The 25285-nt window shown below is 36.7% G+C and overlaps 1 protein-coding gene across 1 annotated transcript in view; it reads left to right on the forward strand.

The window, feature by feature from the left end:
- The window catches only part of LOC107558402 (regulator of G-protein signaling 12-like), a 43147-nt gene that overhangs the window by 2192 nt on the left and 15670 nt on the right, over positions 1 to 25285 (forward strand). Inside the window, exons 2-6 of the mRNA XM_016242067.1 lie at positions 319 to 571; positions 2857 to 2958; positions 21335 to 21353; positions 22911 to 23080; positions 23293 to 23385. Coding sequence (XP_016097553.1) covers positions 319 to 571; positions 2857 to 2958; positions 21335 to 21353; positions 22911 to 23080; positions 23293 to 23385 — 637 coding nt within the window. The remainder of the gene's footprint in view (positions 1 to 318; positions 572 to 2856; positions 2959 to 21334; positions 21354 to 22910; positions 23081 to 23292; positions 23386 to 25285) is intronic.

Below are 25285 nucleotides of genomic sequence, written 5' to 3' on the forward strand. Positions count from 1 at the left end.
GGTAATCGTTTTTACCGGTATATAAATGTCCTTTTAAAAGCTTTTAAAAGCCAAGGGTTTTCATCAGATTGATGCATCTGTCATTATGTAAAAATTAACTCTTTACAATTTGCTCTACAAATAATAGAAATAGGAGGAGAGAAGAAAAATAGTCTCCCTGTAGGCCACCACTTTAAAATCTGTAATGTGTGTGTGTGTGTGTGTGTGTCAAGGTTTATTTCTCTATTATCATTGTACAAATTATAATTGATTCTGCTATTTTTCTGTTTTCACTGTGAAGCTGCTTTGACACAATGTGTATTGTATAAAGAGCTATAGAAATAAAGTTGACTTGACATATATTTGCAATCCTAATAAATCTCGTCCCAATAGCATTGAATGCTTGGTGGAGAGGGACATCGATGGGCCCACAAGTAAAAGTAGCATCCTTCCTCCTGCTATGGAACAAATCCCGACTCTCAGATACAAACCACTAGAAGATCTCAAACATCCTCAGAGAATGAACTTCACCCCACAGCTGACCTCCAGGTTCTTCAGTAGTGCAGCCAAGCATAAGGATAGGGAAAATAAGGTCAGAATAAAACAAATATCTGCTGACTTGATATCTGAATCTGTTCTAATACTGCACTGTATATAAAACCCATGGTCAACATTCAACTATGTACTTAGTATAGGGTATTTGTGAAGTTGGCGTATTCAAGTTGGTTGCTACTGGTGGTTTGCTAGACATTTAAAAAAAAAAAAATTTAAATAATGTAATTAACCTTAAGTATGGGTAATAATAATAGTGATGCTTACACCAAAATAATTTACAATGTAATATTACAATGAGCTTTTTACTGCTTGTCCACTATTATTTTATTAATCAAACGAGACAATCTTTGCTGTCTGCCCAGCGGTCAGTCTTATGGCAGGTTTATTGCCAGTTTGCCACCATGCTAAGTTAAAGGGCTTAATACAATGACCCATGGAACAGATGGTCCTGCAAGTAACAGGCACAGCAGATGGAGCTATTGGGTTGATTAGTGCAGTTCAATATGATTACTGCGGATGGATCAGCTATAGCTCTATTAACAATGTCGAGAGTCACCTAGCAACAATTTGTCAGCCGTGTGAAGGAACAGAAGAATATTATTTCCTTCCTTTCACTGAGATGATTTATTGCTGGGTCATCTGTCTTTCTTTTTTGAAGCCTAAAATTTAATTATGTATTGGAAAGTATTTTTTTTTAGATGTAAACTGCTTCTAAAATGAATAAATAAATTAATTTAAACATTTTATTTACTAATTTACATAATACATTTTTTAACTAATTGTAATGTCAGTGGTGTTGCAGTAATATATCAACAGTTATGTGTTACATTCATTTTGTGAAAGTACATAAAAAATATAGGAATGTTTGGAAAAGCCATTTTGAATTTTCAGGGCAGTTACCATGTTATAGGGCTGTGCAAAAAATTGCATTATAATTTTCAAAATAGTAATTAGAGTATAGTTACAAGCCGAGGTCTCTATACGTTACGTATACACAACAGTGCGGCGCGGGACAAGATGAGCGAGTGCTGGTGCGGGCGGGTAGACACTCGTGTGTGCGGGATGCGGGAGAATAAAATGATTCACGGGACTCCCGCAAAAAATATCTAAACATAAAATTTCTAAACAAATAAATTGTTATTCATCTATTGCACAAAAGCAACACAAACTAATATAAACGATTAACAGGTGCAAGCGTATGCAGAGTTTCTATTTAGGCTATAAAAATAATAAATATATAACATGTGTTCGCTGCGTTGAGCAATGCAGTGCTGAAATCTGCGTGCTCACGATTCCTCTCATTATAACACACGAATTGTAGACATTAGGAAAGATTCATTATGCATATATTTATTGTGTTATAACAGAGATTTGTGAGATTGCGATGAACTGAGATGTCTTTTAGAGATTATAAATGCAGGCTCTTTGCTGGCATTTTGCAAAACCATGCACGCAGCAGCCATTTGCTTTACTTAAAAATAACAGTGTTCTGTGAGTGTTGATGCTTTAATATCAAATATTTATCGGGAGCGTGTATGCTGGGATTTCATAAATTTCATGGAGAAAAAAGTAACTTAACTAGTAATGTAACTAATTACTAATTACTTTTGAAATAAAGTAATCAGAACAGTAACGTGATTACTTTTAAAAGGAGTAATCAGTAATCAGTAATTTGATTACATTTTCAGAGTAACTTGTCCAACACTGCGCACTTCTGTGATTAGTAAATCTCCAGCACGTGCTTTCAGATGGAGCGGCATTTACTACACAGAGCCGTAGATCACTGACAAGCTACGCAAAATCGCGTTCATAATCGGCAATGAATCGCCTGCGATTTTGAATCCGATTTTGCATAGCTTGTCAGTGATCTACAGCTCTGTGTGGTAAATGCTGCTCCATCTGAATGCATGTGCTGGTGATTTACTACTAATCACAGAACCGGCTTTACTGACGAGATGAGCATGAAAATCGCATGCACATTTTTGCACAGCCCTACCATGTTATGGTGTTTACTGTAAATAAGATAATGTATTAAAATATTGATAAGTAATATTATGGTCAATTGTAACAAATTAGGAGTAACAACTTATAAAAGAGCATGGTAGCCAAGTGTAAATTATTTTGTTATTATATATTTTTTTTAATTCCACAGTTATGTAGTGGGATCTGGAATTAATAAATGAGTTTTTATTTATATGGAAATGCCACTATTGTAAGACACACATTACTGTTATTCACATTTGCTGTGGCAGTCTCTTTTATGAAATTACAAAGGATTGTATATCAACTGTAATCATACCTCTAGTTAATTTGTCTTCTCAGGGATCCTTATTTTGGGCACTCACAAGCGGACGTTCCTCTGTACGAAGACCATCAGGTCTGGCTAAACGACTCAGTCTGGCTCATTCTCTTAATGACCTTGAGGTAAGATATAGCAGTTTCTGTTTTGCCTCCAAAGCACCCTCAGCATACTGTTAAATCATAGTTGTTGTAAGTTTTGTATTTGCTGCAGTGCTCATGCATCATATGACCGATGAAAACAGAGATAGGCTACAGGTGTGTTTAATTGTTTTGTTATTAGTAGGGTCAGTCAGACTGTATTATGCTCTAATCCAATTCAAACTCTTGCTTCTTTCACTTGAGAAACTTGTTTCTTTTCTCTCTCTAAATACACAGAGTGGCCTTTGTAGTGTTGTATTATTCTGAATTATGTTTTTCTATTTTCAATAGACAAGGATAACCATGAATCTATTATAAGCTCGTGGTACTCTGCATGATAATGATGGTACCATTAGTATCCTCTCCCAAATGTAAAGAAGCCTTTATGTGGCTGGGCAGTCTGAAAACACACATTACTTTAAGCTTCAACCTTCACTACACTTCTTTTTTTCATCAGTTTTGCTGTGTTCAATTTGCACTACTCCTTTTTATATGACAATTTGTAGTTCCAAAAAGGTTGGAAAAACTATTGAAGCAGATTGTGAAGTCATGTGGTAGTTTTGTGTGACAAACAAACTTAGCTTTAATTAGCTTTAAGTTCCTATTCAGTGAAAACCTTCCCCCCACTCACTAACTTGATGTGATGTGTGAAAAGACACCATATTTAATTTAAAAGCTATGGTGGAAAGCAATGACTTACGAATAACAAAATTTCAGTCTATTTGTCGTGTAAAGCTATCTTATGGCCTTAGAAGACAAGGAAAGAATATAGTGGAGAGGAATACACTGCTGTTCAAAAGTTTGGGGTCAATGTTTTTGAAAGAAGTCTCTTATGCTCATCAAAGCTGCATTTACTTGATCAAAAATACATTAAAGGTGCAGTAAGTGATTTCTGAGAAACACCTTTGCTATTTAAAATCACCATATCAAACACGCCCCTACCCAAAATGATCACACCTTTATCTTGATAGCTACACCTCTAAATTCACCAACATGCTATGCAACACAGGCAACTCTCCCATCATGAGTTGACACTTCCCTTACTGCTGATAGGGTAGAAGTGTGTTTTGGTGCTCGGTCCAATCCACTTTCCACAGCGTTACTTTGATCAAGTAAATGCAGCTTTGATGAGCATTACTGCACCATTAAAACAGAAAAAAAAACATTGTGAAATGTTATGATTTAAAGGGGTCATATGATGTTGCTAAAAAGAACATTATTTTGTGTATTTGGTGTAATGAAATGTTTATGCGGTTTAAGGTTAAAAAAACATTATTTTCCACATACTGTACATTATTGTTTCTTCTCTATGCCCCGCCTTTCTGCAATGCGTCGATTTTTACAAAGCTTATCGGTCTGAAAAGCGAGGTGTGCTCTGATTGGCCAGCTATCCAGTGCGTTGTGATTGGCCGAATAATACAACTTAACCACTGATTTCTAGTCGTGTCCTCTTTTGGAAGGCCAAACAAAGTAGTTTCGCTTTCACAACGAAACGCAGCGTCACACATGGCGGGCTAGGGTGAGCAGAGGCCTGCTTAAGTGAGCGGCGGCGGGCGGGCTTGCGGCAACCACATGTGACGACCCCGGGCTGGACTCCGCTTCGTCCACGGTGAAAGCCGATCCACAGCGTGAAGTTGATGTATTTCCTCAGCACGGATCAGCTTCAGGCATGACGAAGTGGATATCGTCCTCTTTTGGAAGGCCAAACAAAGTAGTTTCGCTTTCACAACGAAACGCAGCGTCACACATGGCGGGATAGGGGGAGCAGAGGCCTGCTTAAGTGAGCGGCGGCGGGCGGGCTTGCGGCAACCACATGTGACGACCCCGGGCTGGACTCCGCTTCGTCCACGGTGAAAGCCGATCCACAGCGTGAAGTTGATGTATTTCCTCAGCACGGATCAGCTTCAGGCATGACGAAGTGGATATCGTCCTCTTTTGGAAGGCCAAACAAAGTAGTTTAGCTTTCACAACAAATCACACAGTGCCTTCACGACATGGCGGAATATCTCTTTGGATTTGAGACTTTAGTCTTTGCAACTTTACAGATCTTCTTTATGCACCAAGAGCTTGTAGCACTCCAAAGAGAAAGGAAAAATTGACATCGCATCATATGACCCCTTTAAAATAACTGTTTTCTATCTTAATATATTTTAAAATGTAATTTATTCCTATTGCAAAGCTGAATTTTCAGCATCATTATGCCAGTCTTCAGTGTCACATGATCATTCAGAAATCATTGTAATTTGCAGATTTGATGATCAAATAACGTTTCTTATTATTATCAATGTTGAAAACATTGCTGCTTAATATATTTTGTGGAAAGTGGGGAAACCAGCAGCTATTTGAAATCATTTGTAATGTCTTTATTGTCACTTTTAATCAATTTAATGCACCCTTGCTGAATAAAAAGCATTAATTTTATTCCTCCAAAAAAATATGATGGCCATTTTTGTTTTTGGAGGAACTATTCCTTTAAGTCTTGGTTTTGTTGCATTCTTCAAGCAAAACTTTTGCTAGATTGAGTACTTTGTACTCAATAGGCTAAGATTGATGTGCACCTTTCTTACCTTTAAATATTATTTTGTGCACACTAATGGAGTCATGTGGATTTTAACCAGCAAATTTCTTGAGGTTTGAAGCTGGAAAAGGTTTGTCACCTCTCCAAGTGTGGAATCTGAGAGGAGTAGGATTTCCCTTTGGCTTTTCCTGGAACTGGAGGCAGGCTTTTTCACAGACCTAATGCCCCTCTGGTGGTCAGGCAGACTGGAAAGTGTGGTTATGAGAACATCAGTCATGCTGGTCCTCACCAGGAGAACAAGAGCAAGAGGGAGGGAATGTGAAATGGAGAGGCTTGTTTGGTTGGAAAATGCCTTGTCTAAGCATGTTTTTTGTTGCCAGATAACATCTAAATGAAAGACCATTCAGCTCATTTCAGTAATGAACTCAGCAGTTTGGTGCTAAACTAAAGGAGCTGCAACCAACTCCACCTCTGTTTTTTTTATATCAGAAAATATATTCATATTTTTTAATTTGGCTTTTACATAGTAGAAATATCATGTATAACATTGACAGTAACCATATGATTGCTGTTTTCAGTTTTTTTCTCTTGTTGAATCTAATCTTAGTCATTGATGGATTGTAAATTTGCTTCAACAATCTCTTCTGTACACTAATAGAATGTAGATTCATTGTCTGACGCAATTCTCAGATCTGTATGTTCTGATATCAGCAAAGAAGGAAGTACACCGCAGTACACTTTAGAACACCATGGACATTTTCTACTGAGCAGTAACAGTTTTATGGAGTAAATGAGAAGCGCCCATCATGATGGCTGAGAGTTTGGGCAGCGTTCACCCCTCAGACAGCACCAAGTCTGAGCCAGGTGTCTTGATTAAGCTGCAGAGTGTTTTGGCAGCTCTAGTCTCGATGCTGCTTCCAGCACACAAACGCATAGAAGTTTGCTGCTGCCACTACTGATTGATAAAGTGTGTTGTAGAGTCCTGTGCACAAAGAGTTTGTGTTTGTAGCCCAGTATGTGGAATTCTACTAGTATGCAGCAGCAGAGGATGCTGTATGCTGTTGAGGATACTGGACAAGGAAATAGTCCCAGTTTGGACTTTATCATCCAAACTATTATCAAATGCTAATGAACACAATTGTATGCTGTTGCCGTTAAGAGTTTTATAGCAAGCACATGGTAGATTTATTTCCCAAGCAATTGTGATTTATAGCTGATTTATAACAGCTGTGGGTTTGTATCATATCAATGATTAATAATTTTAATGTTGTGGAAAATCCATTGATTTCTGCTCCAAGCAGGTAAATAACTTGTAGCTATTAGTGTGAGTGACAGTATTGGAACACTGGAACTATATTTCCAGTGTTCCAATAGTGAACTTTCCTTCATAAAGTGGGACATGAATCATGATCGCTTTTTCCAGAGTCTTTATAATGTGAGGCGTTCAAGGGGTGAAGGTTTGGTTACCCTGCTGGTATGATGCTGTAACTACAACCTGAGAAAATGATTTTTATTTTACTAAATTAAAATGAGCCAATGCAACACAGTTTAATTAACATTTATTGTTTTCACTGTGTAATGTAAGTTTTCCTAATCCATTTGTTAACCATTTTTGGTTGCATCTAACAGGGAAGTTGATTTCTAGTTCCTTGCATGCTTTGTGCGTGACTGGATTGGGAGAGTAAATGTTGATATTTATTTTATGTGTTTTTGAGAAAGACAAGAAAAGAGGAAGCCTTGTTTGTGTTTTTTGTGAGGATTTAAAAGAGTCTCTGTTATGTTCGAGTTTTTGTTGGTACGATTGTGCTGAAGTGTGGAGCTTGTGCCTAGGTTGAGGATGGGTGTGTGAAAACAATGCTCTATTTTACTTTATCGAGCCATTACTGCACTCATAACATATAGTTAAAGATGCTACATTTTAACATACATTTTAAAGTATACTTAATTAAGTATTGCTAGATAGTAGTTAAAGGGTTAGTTCACCCAAAAATGAAAATTAGTCCATAAATGACTCGCCCTCAAGTCATCCTAGGTGTATATGACTTTCTTCTTTCAGATGAATCCAGTTGGAGTTATATTAAAAATGGTCTTTAATCTTTCAAGCTGTTTAATGGCACTCAGCGGGTGTTGCATGCATCAGTCCAAAAGATGTGAAATAAAAAGCGCCCATCCATAAAAAAAAGTGTCTCACACGGCTCCAGGGGGTGAACAAAGGCCTCCTGTATCGAATTGATGCATTTTTGTAAGAAAAATATCCATATTCAAAACGTAATAATCACTTTAATGTAGCTTGCGCCAACAGTTGTACTCGGAAGCAGCTCCGGGCGGATGACGTATGAGGTCAGCGTTGCGCCGGTGAGTCTCGTGAAAACCAAAGTTTGTTAACAGGAGCAAAGGAAGCAAAGTTTCCTTACTTTAGCAAAGGAAAACCAGTCTCCTCTTGGCTTATCGAAATCCTCCGACATTCTTCTTTACAAATCCTCGTTTTGTACTTCTAATTAGTGACCATTGTTTTGTTTTGATCTCTCCCCTGCGCTTCCGCGTTCGTCACTTCTGAGCGGTGCATGCGCAACGCCGACCTCGTAAGTCATCCTCCCGGAGCTGCTTCCGTTTACAACAGTGAGCGCAACCTAGATTAAATTGATTATTATGTTTTAAATATGGTTATTTTTCTTACAAAAAGGCATCGATTCGCTACAGGAGGACTTTGTTCACCCCCCGGAGCTGTGTGAGACACTTTTTATTAAGGATGGGCGCTTTTTATTTCTTTTTTATTTCAAATAAATAAAATTATTTATTTCATATTTATTTCAAATTTTGGACAGATGCATGCAACACCCGCTGAGTGTCATTAAACAGCTTGAAAGATCAAAGACAATTTTGAATATAACTCCGACTGGATTCGTCTGAAAGAAGAAAGTCATAAACACCTAGGATGACTTGAGGGTGAGTAATTTATGGGCTAATTTTCATTTTTGGGTGAATTAACCCTTTAACCTGTAAGAAATTTGTTTGATGTTTTTAGGAGTTATTAAATTCACAAGGTATAAGTGTTAAGTGGCAATTTTATGTTAAGAAAACATTGTTTGATTGGAGGCCATTCAAATGTAGCCTTGTATTTTGCAGATTTTTTGAAAGGAAATATATTTTATGTTGCTTGCCAGTTTTAATGTGTAATCATATTTACTATTGTTTGACAAATTTTTGAAATCCATTAATTTCAATAGGAATCTGTGCAATCAGGAATTTCGCGTGAGGGTGAAAGATTTTGCCCAAAAAAATTTTTGCTTCAAAATGGGCTCAAGTTGGTCACACAAATTCACCACACTGACAAACAGAAAGCTGCTTACCTTAAGCATTCCGGTCTGTCAAACGCTCCATCAGAGCTTTCTCTAGTGCATAAGAACTAGAAACATTATGTTAAGAAAACATTAGGCAAGTGAGAAAGTCTACATGCCTCAAATCATGAATTTAGAATTGAATCTCAGATTCAATAAATGCATACAAAATTAAATCAAATTTTTGAGTTCCCTTTCAAATCAACACAATATCACAGCTTTTTTCAGTAGGTCTGAGGGAGTGAGGATTTATCACTAGCGGTGTTAGTGGGAGGAGAAACTGTCTGAAGTGCAGAGTGAAAGGAGACGGGAGGAGGGAAAAGGGACGGAGCGCAGGAGGGAAAGTCAGACAGGCTGAAATCAGGGACAGAGCTGGAGCTAAAAAGACAGACACATTCACTGCAGCTTCACCCTGTGAACTCACAGAGCGTGCAGCTGAATGGACATGTTTATATACACTGGGTGCCTACAGGAGTGCTGAGGACTAATAATACTTACTAATGGAGCCAACTTTAACTCTTCACTCTACTGTAAGTTCCCTCCTGAAGTTACTGCTTCTGTTTTGGATACAACTCATGAGGCTTGTTCTTAATATAGTTAGAATAGGTAGTTTTTAGAAATTCATTGTCCAAAGTGTTTCTTCTGTGCATTTACAAGAGCATGTGTAGCCTTGCTTTGGAATCTGTTGGTCTGTTTGGAGTAACTCCCTGAAATATTTTGGCGAAATCTTTATACTCGCTAAACTTTAAGTAAACCATATTTGAAACTGATGACATCAGTGCAGGATTTCTCAGCTGGACTCAAACTTTACTCTGTTCCTTTGGTTTGGTCTTCTACAATGAAACTGCTTTGTTAAATTTAGCCTTAAGCGATCTGTCAACACTTCTGAAGTGTATGCACTTTCACACACCTTGCTGTCATTGCAAAACATACAGATAACATTACCTTATTTGCTGTTCTTTCTTTGCTTTTTATGTATGTTTAGATGGTGACAGTTATCTGTGAGGTCACCATTATGACTTAACTTTCAAATATCTACTCCCAGATGAGGCAAAACATGTCCAATACTTTGAAGCAAGCCTGTACTAGGTATTCATTCTTCTTGGATGATTTTCCTTGCCAGTATTTGTCCTTATTCCATGTGGTTTGACAGTTGCATTTCAGCCACCTGTTCTGCTAAAGGGCGATGTTTTCTTTCTCTAGATGCGTGGCCTCCCAATGCTCCCAGGTCTGGTAACCCAAAACCACAGGCTATGTGATTATTTCTCTTCCCAACAGAAATGTTTCCTTTGACCTGAATTCACTTTAAAGGACTGTTCACACCGAGGACAATATCTACAACTATAAAGTTTTAATAATTGTTCTAATTCTATGAGAATAGCGAAGTCTACACCACAGATATAAAAATAATGTTAAAGAGAAACATTATTTTATTTTTTTATTTTTTTTACGATAAAAACATTGATAGTTGATTGACCCTTTGCAAAGACCTTAGTTACTGTTGCTTTAAAACGGCATGTGCTTATTTTGAACAGAACGTTATCGTCCATTGGTGTGTTTAATAATTTAAGTTGTCCTACAGCCCCGTTGGAGGTTTGCTGAGGTGCCCTAGTGGGCCCCGGCCCCTGGTTGAGACCCACTGGTCAGGTAGACTGTGAAATGAATAAGCGTGTTTAGGCACATCCATGGAAACAATTATTATTTTCATTGCAAAATTAACTCCAATGCCGATGCCCTGCTCTCCCTCACCTCCATCTGCATTCACTATGTCCACCTGCCGCTCCACAGCCCTCTCCTTCAACCAAGAGCTGGTGCATCTGACAATAGAGTGGTGGAACTATGTTTTTTTTGCTTTGCCTCGAAATGCAACACAAGTCTTCGGAGAGAAGATGCTCGTTTTATCGCTTTCCCGCTGATGCAGAGACTCTGGGTTCGTACCATAAGGTAAACTCATATGATTATTCCATGTAAGCACCACATTTACTGGCTTAGTCGCAGTGAGTGAAACTTTAACGATGCATAGTGCTTAAAGCCACGTTAAAATGAAATGTTTACAGCCACATGAAACTGTTAGAAAGCATATGAGGATTTTCTAGAAGCAAGGGTAAAATAACATTTTGTGTACCCACCCTAACAAAGCTGAAATGTGGTACTTTATTCACTAAAATAAGTTTAATCTTACCATATCCAAAAACTCGCTCACTCTGCTGTTATTTAATAGATTAAATGCACTAGAATTTTATTGAATAGTATGCGGAAACACGTTTTTAATGAAAATATTCAAGGATTTATTGACTTTTAATGCACCTTATTTCGAAATGTACAGAAATACGTGCTTTCATATGTCCTTTAGTTATGATTATTTCATTTATTCACTATACTATTTACTATTAATGTCTCATTTCAGTTTTAGTTTGGCTCTAGTTTTATATTTATTCCAGTTTATATGAAAAGGTTCATGTAGCGTGGGTTAAAATTTTTCACAAGTTTGAAAAAGTTGTGGGAAGCGTGGTGGTGACGCTGAAGGCAAGCGACCGTGGTGCTGTAGTTCATTTGTAGCCTAAGTTTAGCTTTTAAGCTCTGGCGCTTTTATTTAGGCTTCAAAATTCATCTAAGTTCTATTATTTTGTGAAGATTATCTTGATGGACAAAACGTGTACATTTCATGAACTATGGTTGAACATAGAGCTTATTTTTTGCGATAATCCAAAAGCCTATGGAAAAATCCTATAGGCTTTTTGTCGAGGGAACCAGTGCGATGCTAACAGCCGATCCGCATAAAAAAAGTGACGTCATAGTTCCCCCACTGTCTAAACCGGGCACGTCTGTTGTTGCGTTGAGTCCGGTGTAGACAGGGTGTAACACAATAAATAATCGCATGAAAGCTTTCAAGAAGTGTCTGGCTCAAATGGACATACACGATTGTTGCTCATTTGTGATGGTAGAAACTAATTGTTTCAAGACATTGACTTATTCACATGAAAGAACCCAAGCTAATGGAAAATGTAAAAGTTCTGGTTTGTTTGATGTGGGTTAAACAGATTTTTAGTTTGTTTTTATTTGTTGGAGTTTTGAATGCAGTCAGGGGGCAAATTTTCTCTTTTTAGCTCAGCTCAGTTTTTCCCGCTTGAGCCATTTAGCAGTCATTTACAGTTGCTTATTACTCTTCATTATTAACCAAATCAGCACTTTATGCTTCAACAGCCTTCAACAACTTCTGGCATGGATCATGGCCCGCCATTATTTACGTTTATGTACTTGGCAGATTTCCGGCAAAATAACGTGCATGCATCACATTTTTGATGCCAATTTGTCAGGAATATGGGAATGTAGGATACAAATTAATAAATTTTATGATCTCAGTTTAAGTGAGCAGCCCACACCCTAAAAAAAAAACTAAAAAAATATATCTTTGAAGGCAGCATACATAAACATGGAACCCCTTAAATTTCTGTCTAGGTTGGCAGCTTACTAAGTTTTGGAACAAAGCTATAAACACCACTAGAAACCAATAGACTGATCTAAATAAACAAACTATGATGTAAATCAAGAACTTATTCAGTCCCTGTGCATCAAAAATGGTTCTTTGAAAGTGAAGAACCTCCATATGTCCCATGAACTCTTTCCTTGATTCCCAAGCCTGAAAGGTTGTCTCCTTCCAGTACTCCATGATAGCTTTGAAAGCAGTTGGCGGGTATACACTTGGTCACAGGGAACTATTTTTGTCAGGAAAGAGATCTACTCGCTTATAATTATGAGTGTTAGGTTTCAGCTTGAAAGACCACTGGTTCGGTACAAAGAGAGGGAGGAAAGAGAGAACGTTTGAAAGTGTATTTGGGTGGGGTCATGGGTTAAGCTTAGATGATGATGGATGCTTTTCCTCTAGGACTTACCCTTACACAAAGGAGTGGAGAGATGTTTATCCTGTGCAAATCGCAGATGCAAATGTGGAACTGTGTAAACGCTTGCAGATATGTGTCTTTTGGGCATTTGTGTTTGAGCTTTTACACTACAAAGTTGCTTATGCTTGTTAATTGGAGTTGCCTCATGAAAAATAGTTCTGGCAAAAATGAGAAAAGAAAATTTCACTTTTTTTACAGCTTTCAACCATCATTATTAGTGTTGTTGGCTATTGCTAATGCTATTCTGTTATTGGTATTCTTTAGATATTAAATAAAGTTTAGATATTAAAGTAGCACATACATTGTATACAAAAAACAAACAAACAAAAAAAACACAGTAAATAAACTTTGTGCATAGCCAAATTTGCCGACTGTAATTGAATCTGATACACAGGATTCACTTTCACTGATTCACAAAAGCAGTTTCAGCAAAAAATGGTTAACAAACTTCTGGTTCATGCACTCTGAATGTAGATTACTCATAAAAACATCAATGGAAACTAGAAGGATGACTATAACTATAGATCTCAGGTTAGATACTGTACTGTATTGTAGTATATTGTATTGTAGGATGTTCTGTCCAGAGGCCAAACATTCCGACACAGTCCTCTGGTTGTGACCTCTTAAGTGAATGTGGTATCATTTACACCTGGAGACAATCCAGTCATTGTTCCTCATAAGCTCCAGGTCAGTGCAAGTTTTGCATTTGATGATAACAAGGACGGTCTTGCACAGGCTATGTATTCAAGGAGAGCGGTTAAATATTGCTGTGGTTCGTTTTATGGTTGGGAAGAGATGGTTGGTTTTGTTTTTTGTCCTTCACTGTAATCATGTGGTTTCATTGAGATGTTACTGCTTCTGATTAGATGAATAGCAAACCATGTGATGTTTTTTTCTTTATTTTAAATTTTCTGTGCCTAGAAATCGATGAAAATTGGCAGCTAGTATTATGAACACATGATGTAGACGCATTTTGTTCAGGCAAACCATCTTATCAGGCTTTCCCTTCCTCTGTCGGGCACAAAGGAAGTCTCATCCGAGGTCTCTGATGTTATTTTCAGGCAGTTTGTTGTCTGCCAGAGATAAGAGGAAGAGATTTGTTTTGCCTCTTTGAAAATGACTCTAGAATCATATTTGCTTTGCTGGGCTACAGCTTAAGCTAAACGAAAGCTAAAAGATTTTTTATTTTTTTGGCTGATGTACAGTACAAGTGTGTTCATCGGTCAGTTTATAAAGTCCGATCAAGCTTGCTCACCCAACAGAAGGGATACTTCTTTAATCGGGAGCCTTTCACTGAGAATAAGCGGGAACTAATATTGTAAATCTACAGCCCTCTTTATCTCTCTCTCATACATACACACACCCAACCCACATACACACATTCATAAAGCTCACAGTCTATTCTCACTCAGAAACATGCACACCAGCCCAGCCTATATAGAGCTGGCAACTCAATTTTTTCCTACCACAGAATCCCCAAATGCAGTTGATAGCTGGTTTGAAACCAAAATGAAGAAGAAAAATAGCATATAATATAATCACCCTTCCTTGGTAGCTTCAGTCTGAGAAAAGGCCCACCCATCATGCCCAGTGCTAAAACAAATATCTAAACTGATCCCTAGACACTTCTTCAAATAATCATTTATTTCGTCAACGGGAGTGCAGATAAAAATGCTTGTTGACAACAATTACATAAATGATATCAATGATGATGCGCTAAAGTCATTAATGTATGCTAATTTCATACATACATTGGGCTTTTGAATCTAACAGTGCTCTAACAGTGTTTTTAGAAGAAAAATGCAGAAAGAATAGAAAATAAGTCATTGAAAATTTGCATTGTTGTTTTTTGTGTTTAGTTCATCATATTTAAATGAAAATAGTAGCTTTATGAGTTTACACTTCACATTAATGCTTTATTTCATTAAGTTTATTTATTGATAATATTCAAGTTTTGTTTTCAAATATATCAGATGTTATAATTTTGCATTATTTTCATTATTGTTTAGTCTTATTTTGATAATTGTTGTCACTTAATTTTATTTTCATAAAAAATAAAGACAGGGAAGCGTTTCATTACAGAGCTGATTGGTTGGAAGAGGTTGAGGAAATATCAGTTAATATCAGTTGTGTCACAGTTATGATGACTACACTAGAAGACATTCAGTTAGTCCGTAGCATATTGTCATATGTTGGGGGCTGACTGAACCTGCACCGACAAGACTTTTTGTCGCCATCTGATCCTGGGTGGAGATTTTCAGGTATTCACATATACACACACAATCACCCACACATGCAGTTGCAGTTATGAATCCAAAATCACAGACAAAGAGAAAAAGCCTCCTGACTTTGAGTCTCATTAGGAGACTTTCCTTCAGGAAAATGCGTCCCCCGAGAGCGGTGAGTTTGTGCTACAATCTTTTTTTTTTCTCGAGTTTCAATCGCGTTTTCCTTTTTTTTTCCCCAAATCCAGATGATCAGGCTTGGTTAGATCAGCTGCTTTACTCATTAGCTGTTTTATCTCATTCCTGCACTCCCACACCGAGCAGCTGCGGCTGGGAGACTCTGGCTCAGCTGGACTTGAGACACACGCTCTGATGTTTCCACAGTTGTGTGTCCGGATGTCTGGCCTCACTTACTTTAGATTCAATTTAGTTAATTAAAATTAGTTACAATGATACAGTTTTTGAATGTTTTGTCAACTTAATTGCATTGCGTTTAATTAATTTACATTTGTATATTTGCATTAATAATTTTTGTTGGCCATTATCGGATATTACAGAGTACAGAACAAAATCTGTCCATGTAGTAGATTTAAAGGGGTCCTATTATGCGTTTTCACTTTTTCAACTTTAGTTAGTCTGTAATGTTGCTGGTTGAGCATAAAAAAGATCTGCAAAGTAAGAAAGCTCAAAGTCCACTTCAAAAGGAGATCTTTTATTTAACCGAAATCACTTTTCAAAAACTACACCGAACGACTCGTTTGGAGTACAACGCATATTTTCCGGGATTTGTGATATCACAAATATCGACGAATGAGACGAGACCTGGTTGAGCTGCACTAGAGAAGGCAACGAGTGTTATCACTATGTCGGAGACGTGCTAGTTTCCCCAAGGCAGACGAACTTAGAGTGGGTACAATCATCCGGGTTTAAATTGTGCTCAAATTGATTTGATTTTGACGCAATATTTGCACTAAAGCTCGCAGGCGACTATGGTAAGGGGCATGACATTTCCCGACCAGGCGCCGAGTGCTGCCAATCACAACACACACTGGCCCAGCTAACCAATCACAGCATATTTCGTATTTCAGAAGGCGGGCCTTCATTTGATACAGGAACTATTCGAGCTGTTCATGCCAGACTGGGGAGAGAGAGGTGTTGTAATAATGTAAAATATGTGAAAAATAATGTTTTTCGAACAACCTAGTATGAGAGGCTGTTCTAGTACACCCCCAAAACAAAATCAAGACTTTGTAAAAGAGCATAATAGGACCCCTTTAAAAAAAAACAAAAAAAAAACATTATTTTATTTAGCCAGGATAATCTCTCTGAGATTAAAAATCTCTTTCACAGGAGAGTCCTGGCCAAGAATAGGCAGCAATTACAATCACAAACACACAAAACAAAATAACAACTAAACAACTTCAAGTGACTGAATAATAGATTTAAAATGTTTCATAGACACCAAAGTTTGTAATTTAAATTTCATTTGGAGTAAATACCAATCAAATGGAGCTACGTACACAAAAGCCATTTTTCCCAGTTCAGTTCTGGCAAATGGAACAGAAAGAGTATAATAATTTGGTACTTTACTAAATTAAAATATGATTACATTTTTTGACATTTAAATTGTAAAACATTAAATATATGTATTAATATTCATATTTTTTAATGTTCTGTTTGAGTGGTTTAAGAGAAGCAAATGCAGAGCACGTGGATAAAATATTTATAATCCTTAGATCTGTCAAAAATCAAATTTTTTTTAAAAAAAGGGCAAATTTAATAGGCAAGTTTTTTTTTCATCTTAAGTTTATTGAACATTGTACTTTTTAAGTGTATTCTCTCCTGCAGTTGTGGCTCCTTTTGATTAGTCTTTAGTCTGTATGTATTACAGTAACTTCAGTTTAAACATCCTAGGACAAGCCAAGATATTTTTTTTAGACCAACTGCTTGCCTTTTGTAATGGTGTTTTTAGCTGTAGTCTAGAGATAGTGTGCTCTGGCTTTGAGTTTTGTCTTCCTTTATCAACAAATGTCACCAGAAGAAGCTAGAACGTGTTTGTTTGAATTCACAGAACATCCTGAATGAGAAGAAAGACCGTACTTGACAGCGTAGAGGTAGTGAAAGAAAATGAAACTCTACATTTAAATCCTCATCGAAAACTCTCATACTGATATAAACCAGTTTTATTTCTTGGAGGTTTAAAAGGGCGAGTCGTCACCTTACGTAGTCCAGAAGGTGGAAATATAAACAAAGCAAGTCTCTGCAGCTTTTGCCACACATGTAGTTGTGTCTAAGGTTGATCGTGCAACGTCAGTGGAGGTGTGAAGATTCACAAGAAGAAGGGTGTATGGCAGTTGTGCAGAGACATCAGAAGAAAGTCTTTTATGATTGCAAGGAATTTTTGCAGCAGTATGTGTGGCCTGGAAATGCAATGAAACCATTTCTACCTGAAGTAATTTGTGATGTTTACAAGGCATAAGTATCACTCATACTTACAGGAATAATTAACCCCAAAATTTAAATTCTGTCAACATTTTTTACTGTCAAGTCATTTCAAACCAATTTCTTTCTTGTTGAACACAAAAGAAAATATTTTGAAAGTCATTGGTGTCAAAAAAGGGACAAAAAAAAGGGTGAGTAATGATGACAGAATTTTTTTTATATACTGTTACTTTTTTTGGTACCAGTTGGATGATACACATGGATGTCTAGGAATCAGAATGTCATAGTACACTGTAAAAAAAAAAAAAGTAAATAAAACAAGGATTGTTAGAGTATATATTACAAGAAAACACTATTTCAGTAAATTTAATGTAACACTTGCTGTTTCTTTATTATTTGTGAAATTTACTAGCAATTTCTTTTGTAAATTGTACAAATTGTTTCACAGTAAATCCTACTTTTCAATGTACACATAAAAACTACAAAAAAAAAAAACTTTAGCAGCCACATAGCAACAGGCTAGCAACCATTCAGAACACATTAGCAACAGAATAGCAACCATAATTTCACAAACAATTACAAAAAACAAGCAACAAAATTGAACTAATCAATCTTTTGTTTTGAAGCTGAAAAACTGCAAAACTTTTCCAATGTATTCCAATAATCTTGTTTTTACAACTATGAAGAAAGAGTCATTTTGATACACAGACAAATGTCAAGGTGAATATTTGAACCAAAGAAAGAAAAGGAGACTCATTATGGTTTGATGACATGCAGTGAGGTTTTCCCTGTGCTATTCTAGTGAACAAGCTCAAACATGTTTTCTTTTAAACACAGAAATTACCTCATCATTTCCTCTTGGAGTCCATAAATACAGTTCCTTGGTTTTACTTCTCATAAGTTCCAAAGCATCTGATTAGTTCACAGAAAAGTCACTCAGTCACATGGTGGGTCACAACAACCAGATGTCTGTAAGCCACCGCTAAAACCTGCCACGCTGTACGCCTACCAGATTTGCTGCTGTGAAACCCCGTCTAATAACACGTTTGCTCATCGGAGCGTGTGATATATATATAGAGAGTGCCCTGCCTGAGACCCGTGCCATTGATGGCCTCACAGTCTGTGGTCTGAGATTAATTGTTGCCATAGTGTTTCTGACCAAATACACCAGGGTGGTGGCACAAACTGAACGGTATTCAGGCTCCACCGATTCATAGCTTCTCATTTTCTTCCCTTCTCGGTCTTTCTTCTCTCTGTTTCCCATTACTAACTTCATCCCTCACTACAATTAGAAGCATAGAAGAAGCCACTTCTGGTCTTATAAGGAGTGAGGTTTACATCAGTGGATTTGGTAGAACTGTGTGAGAGAAAGTTTTTATCTAGGGGTCTCAGTTTGAAATTGTTACAGTAAGGGCTCAGACTCATGGATCTTATTAGTGGACTCTAGTTTGAGTTGTTCGGCGTAAGCAGGCCTGTGCAACTCACCATTTATACTTTGAAGTGGCCTGGAGGCTTGTGGTTTTTCAGGGCCGTCCCACTTGTGTCTGTACTCTGTGTTAAGAGCATTCTTGGACTGGGATGTGATGGAAAAAAGACTTAATTTGCAGACGAGGCTTTAGCAGTGTTTTCATATGTTTATGTTTATAGAATGCTACAATATTTGTATATTGTTAGTTGTTCTAACTAACGAAAGCATCACTATTATTATTGCTCTTACTACAGAATAAGGATAAGAATACACCTCAAACTATATGTATTAAACTTTGGTGCATAACTTGTTATAGAGATGAATGATTCCTCAAATCATGCATTTGTTGAGGAGAGTTGTGCTATTACTTTTCTAAATGTGTGATTTCTGGCGACAGCTGTCAGATAATAAACTGAAATAAAAAAAACAAGCTATCTGGGGAATGGGGATATCGCTTAAAATGTCACTTAGAATTTCATTCAGACTTGGGATGGACTCCTAGCAACGCCATAGCCACGTTATATAAATCTTAAGAATCTAGTACAAAATGAATTTTATGTGGTTCATATTTTTTATAAATGTTGTGGAAAAAGAAATACTTGGAAGTACTTTTTTTTAAACATTTTTAATAATTTGAAGATACGTTTCTTTCTTAGATCATCACTAAAGCATCCATGCTTAGCACTTCATGTATCACTGGTCAAACCCATTTGTAAGATAACAGAAAGATGTCCTTCACATGAACCACAATGAATCAAGTCATATGTGTCCGCTTTTGGCTCTTCTCCATTTTGAGAATCCTTGTCTTTTATTAGCATATAAATAGCTCTCCGTTAGTCATGTTGATATTGCTACAAGAGCTCAGATTTGATAATGGTGATGTACTGGGACTGGAATGTGCCATTTCTGAATGCTGATGAACTGCTATATTAACTCATTACCATTAGAGACTGATATAAATGTTCCTATTAATACCAGTTTGTGATATTTGAACATAGTTAAATGACAACATAATCACAAACAATGAAATCCATTTATTTATTTATTTGTTCTTCATTCATTTTCTATTTTATATAGAATATTATATAGAATATTTTAATATTCTTTCTTTTTAGTTTTCTTTATTTTTTTTACCATCATAAATAATTTTGGCTCATCTCTCAATGCTGAACATATTGTGGAAGTCATGCGGTGAGGCATTTCTCCAGAATAAATGTTAATATTCACAAAATATAGATATACTTAAACATTATACGTGTCACTAGTGTGATTACAACTGCTTCCTAACCTTGTTATTTATATCAAATATTATATACAATTATTAATATATAATTTATGCATATGCATAATCACGTCTGGCTAGTTTCTGAAAGTATTAATGGTACAGCTTAAGTTTTGTCATTTTAATTGCACATTTCTGATTTTAAATGCTCTGTAATGTCTTGCCCCTTAGACGTCCATTGTAACTGCATTACTGTTGAACCTGGAACATTCCTTTAATGCACTGAGTGCAACTGTGTCTACAAGGAAAGATTTTTAGGACGGCTATAAGTTTGGCATTCAGTTAGTGGTGAATACAATGAAAAGTGCCTACGGCTGAAATTAAAACCCTCTACACAACAAATACATCTGGTTAAATGGCACCAGACAGACAGAATAGTGCCAAGTTCATGCATGAGATCACTCCGTAAACATTGTTCTGTGAGTCATGAATCTGATTCTATCATTTTATTACGCGCCAACAAAGAACTTCTATATCCCCCTTCACATTTGTAAAAATTTCATTTGTATCCACCTCACAAAAATCTGTTTCATTTGTGTGTTTGTCTGCTGTCCCAATAACCGCCTTCATTCCGTTACACTTCCTCCCACTGAACAAACACGGTGTGTGTTTGTCCATGTGCTTTGCTCCCAGCCTACACACACGCACAGATCTACAAACCTCTGTTGGTCTCTGGGATGCTGATGTAAACGAATAGGCTATCAGATAAGTTATTATATGGTTTTACCATATACTGTAGGTCAACTTCCTCATACCTGAGACTTGCATATTAGTTTGCGTTCTTCCTCTCATTCAGTTTTGCCTCCACGCTCAGAGATGCAGGAGCATTTTTATGACCGCAAAAGCTTGACTAAAGCTCTTTGTTAAATTTGTGGTCTTTGCAAGTGTCTGGGCAGGCCTGGGTCAGGTCATTTGATGTGTGTGTGTTTCTGGGGGCGGTAACCGGAGCAGAGGTGTGAACAGCTGTGTGTTACTACACGCAGCTACATCAACGACCATATGTAAAAACCCTCCCCTCTCAACAAACACATATCACACACGTTCAGTTAAGATGAGAGAGGCTGCTGAGATGTCTGCAGGCATTTTCTCCAGCTCAGTAACTTTACCTCTCTCCTCTTTTTCTCCTCTACCCCACCGAAGTCAGGATGACAATTGCTCATTCATGTCTTTTTTTCTTCTCTTTCAGTCGGCCGCATCAGATGGTGGTGAGTACTCCGTTTAAACCCTTTCTAACAAGCAAAATCTATTTATTCAGAAAGTTGTTTAAAGAGTTCTGCTGACAGTTAGCTTTAAGTAGAGATTGCTATTATAAAAAATATTTTAGACTATTGTTGTAAGCCATTGAATTTTATTTGTGTAGCCTAGTCTTAAAGTGTTACATTTGTCTATGAATAGATGCAAGAAAAATGGTACAAGAGAAGTAGAAGATCATAATTTAAGCAGTGCTCTTCATTTGAGCACTGAGAATAAAGCAAAACTCACTTTCTCCAATTGAATATATATTGACGAGTTACAGATTGGAATGTGTAATTGAAGTAATCGGTAGCAGTTGATGACTTATATATACTATTGTTCAAAAGTTTAGGGTCAGTTTTAAAAAAAAAAGAAAGGTTTTTAGTTCAAATAAATGCTGTTCTTTTGAACTACAAAAAATAAAAATAACAGTTTCCACAAAATTACTAAGCAGAGCAACTGTTTTCAACAATGGTAATAAAAATAAATGTTTGTTGAGTACCAAATTAACATATTAGAATGATTTCTGAAGTGTCATGTGACACTGAAGACTAAGGTAATGGCTGCTGAAAAAGTTCAACTTTGTCATCACAGGAAAAAAATACCATTTAAAATATATTAAAAATATTATTTTGAAATAACTTGATAATAACTCACAATAGTACTGTTTTACTGTACTTTATTTTTTCTTTAGAGACCTTACAACAAATCTCGCACAGAAAGTTACACTTAAAGATTTTGGTTTAGGTCAAAGTGCAGAGAGAACGGTTTTGGGCATGTCAGAAGCAAAAAGTGTCAGTAAAACTGTCAGCAGGCCAATGAGAAAGTTTCCTTTAATTTGCAGGTTATGACAGTGATATTTAGAGAGAAAGCTTTGAGGTTTGTCTGGACTTGTTTAGCGAAGAGCAAGGAAAACAAATATTATGCATGATAGAGACCGCAACTGTTTATAACTAAGATACAAAACAGCACAAGTTATATATAATCTAGCTTTACTTTCTTACAAATCACAACATTTTTATTGTATTCAAATCAGCAACACTTTAACGTATGTAATTATTCTGTTAAAATTCTTCTAACCCTAAACCATTACCATTAAGGCATTTGCACATTGATTTTACTAAAATGTGTAAACACTGTGGCTCTGTGGCCTTTTCAACATTACTTAGTTTGAGCAATCTGACCAGCCCAACACAGCAACACTTGTTCAACCAATCGAGTGAGTTTGCAGTGAAACAGTTTGACTAACCAATTTCAAACTGAAGCAAACCTGTTTGAAAACAGTCATTATTTTTTCAATTTAATTGTTAACACTAGTGACTGAAATTATGCACATTGATGATTCTTGTAGTTATCTGCATACTGTCGTCTTAACATAAAAAATCATTCCCACTCCTCTCCTCATGCCACAGTATTAAAGGCATCTCATCTCAGAACAGAGAAGTGATTTTGTTTTAGTGATCCAGACCAGTTGAAGAATCTGATCCTAAATCATCTCAACTGTGATATTTACTCATTGCCTTATCCAGAGCGCAGCGGTCTTGAGCATCATGACTGCGGCAGTTTGAGCAGTTTGGAAAGTAATGGTAGTCTGCCCAGCGTCACCAACCATTGTCGCTTCTCAGAGCGCCGTGTTGCATCATGGGCCATCAGCTTTGAGCGTTTGCTCCAGGATCCTGTGGGTGTCCGCTATTTTTCTGTAAGTACTGGAGTGTGTCTTAAGACTCGTGTGCTTATTGTTAACTAAATACAATTCTTATGGTCTGTGAGCTTTTGACAGGCTAGCCTTTGTGTATATCAGATTGATGGTTTGTGTTGTTTCATTTGTTGACACCATATCATAAAGTAGAAGTGTATTAATGTCACAGGATAGTAGTTTAGAACCAAATGTAATTTTTGATGTTCCTGCAGGAGTTTCTAAAGAAGGAGTTTAGTGAGGAAAACATCTTATTCTGGCAGGCCTGTGAATGCTTTAGCCAAGTTCCAGAACATGACAAAAAGCAGGTAATCATCTGTAACACATACACGTTCCCTCAATCATACATATTCAGTCATCTTGCTCAATGAACCTTAAAGTGATATTTCACCCAAAAATGAAAATACTTGCATCATTTACTTACCCTTATGTTGTTTGAAATCTTAACGACTTTCTTCTTCTGTGGAAGAATAAAACAAGTATAAGAAGTAGAATATCCTGGTTTCTCAACAACAAAAAAATCATAAAAGCACAACAAAAGAAGTCTGCATGATTTGCGCACTATATTCCATAGCTTTGTGTGAGGAACAAACTAAAATTAAAGATGAAGGGTGTCTTCTTATTTTAGTATTATTTTTATACTGTTACAGAATTTGTTAATATTTTGAATTAGCTTTTATTTTTACATGTTTTTTTATTTTATTTTAAGTGTAAGTAATTTTATGTGGTTTTGTTATTTTTATTAGTTGGAGTTTGTTTTGTATTTCTGTTTACAGGGCTTAAAGTTCTCCGGCGTGTGGCGTTTAGCTGCGGGAAAATAAGATAGTCCTGGCTCCTACATTAAAAAAAAAACTTGTTGATATCAAGTTCGAGTTAATGAGTTCGCCTACCAATGTATGAGAGGAACACAGCTTTCACTCTCAACCAAACTAACATTACTAGCCAATCAGACATTTTTGGTCCTATAAACATGAGACGTGCATAATAGTATCCAACTGCAGAGTCGCAGCTGATGAGCGCGACACATTCTGAAAAAGCTGCGAGGAGATTTCCATCTATAGCCATATTTATATAGAAAAGCTATTTTCTATATAATTAACGGAGCTTTGTAAACAGCTCAGAGTAATCACGTCATCTCCATAAGAACGATATGATTGGCAGAACAAATTTACCTGTAGTTTTGAAAAGGTCCTGTTCACACATGATCTCTTTACGGCAATTTACCAGTGAAGACTGTATGTGTGAAAGGGGCTTAACTCTTCCTCTGCATATGCGGTGAGTTTGGATTGCTTAACGTTCATCTGGAAAAACTGCGTTATCTCACTTAATTTGTAACTTAAGTCATTTATAAACCTATGCCAACACAGAATACATCAACATATTTCTAAATATGCGATTTACTGTAGATGGCGATTTCAAAATAAAGTTTCTCACTTTGCTTATGGCCAAATATTGCAATTAAATGGATTTAAACGTGCTTGAATCACATGAAACATCACCAGGCCGTTGGCGCCCTCTGCAGGTATTTGTTATAATATAGGCATATTACATTATGTATTTAAAGGGATAGTTCACCCAAAAATGAAAATTTGATGTTTATCTGCTTACCCCCAGGGCATCCAAGATGTAGGTGACTTTATTTCTTCAGTAGAACACAAAAAAAGATTTTTAACTCAAACCGTTGCAGTCTGTCAGTCTTATAATGGAAGTGAATGGGAATCACGGCTTTGAGAGTAAAAAAAAACATACACAAACAAAACCAAATTAAACCCTGCGGCTCGTGACGATACATTGATGTGTAAAGACATTAAATGATCGGTCTGTGCAAGAAACTGAACAGTATTTCTATAGTTTTTTTACCTCGATTTTCACCGCAATGTCTGTTGTAGATATAGTGCCAATGGTCCATTTGAGAGATAGGTGGCGATAATGCACTTATAAGTCTGCGATCTGCCGTAAAGCAAGAAGAAGAAGAAGCGTCATGCGCCGGCTGTTGAGGATGTGCTCAGGACAGTTCAGACAGTTCAGACATTGTGGTGAAAATCAGAGGTAAAAAAACTATAGAAATACTGTTCAGTTTCTTGCACAGACCGATCATTTAATGTCTTTACACATCAATGTATCGTCACGAGCCGCAGGGTTTAATTTGGTTTTGTTTGTGTATGTTTTTTTTTACTCTCAAAGCCGTGATTCCCATTCACTACCATT

The sequence above is a fragment of the Sinocyclocheilus grahami genome, unplaced genomic scaffold, assembly GCF_001515645.1.
Source record: "Sinocyclocheilus grahami isolate Dianchi unplaced genomic scaffold, SAMN03320097.WGS_v1.1 scaffold645.1, whole genome shotgun sequence".
NCBI lineage: Eukaryota > Metazoa > Chordata > Actinopteri > Cypriniformes > Cyprinidae > Sinocyclocheilus > Sinocyclocheilus grahami.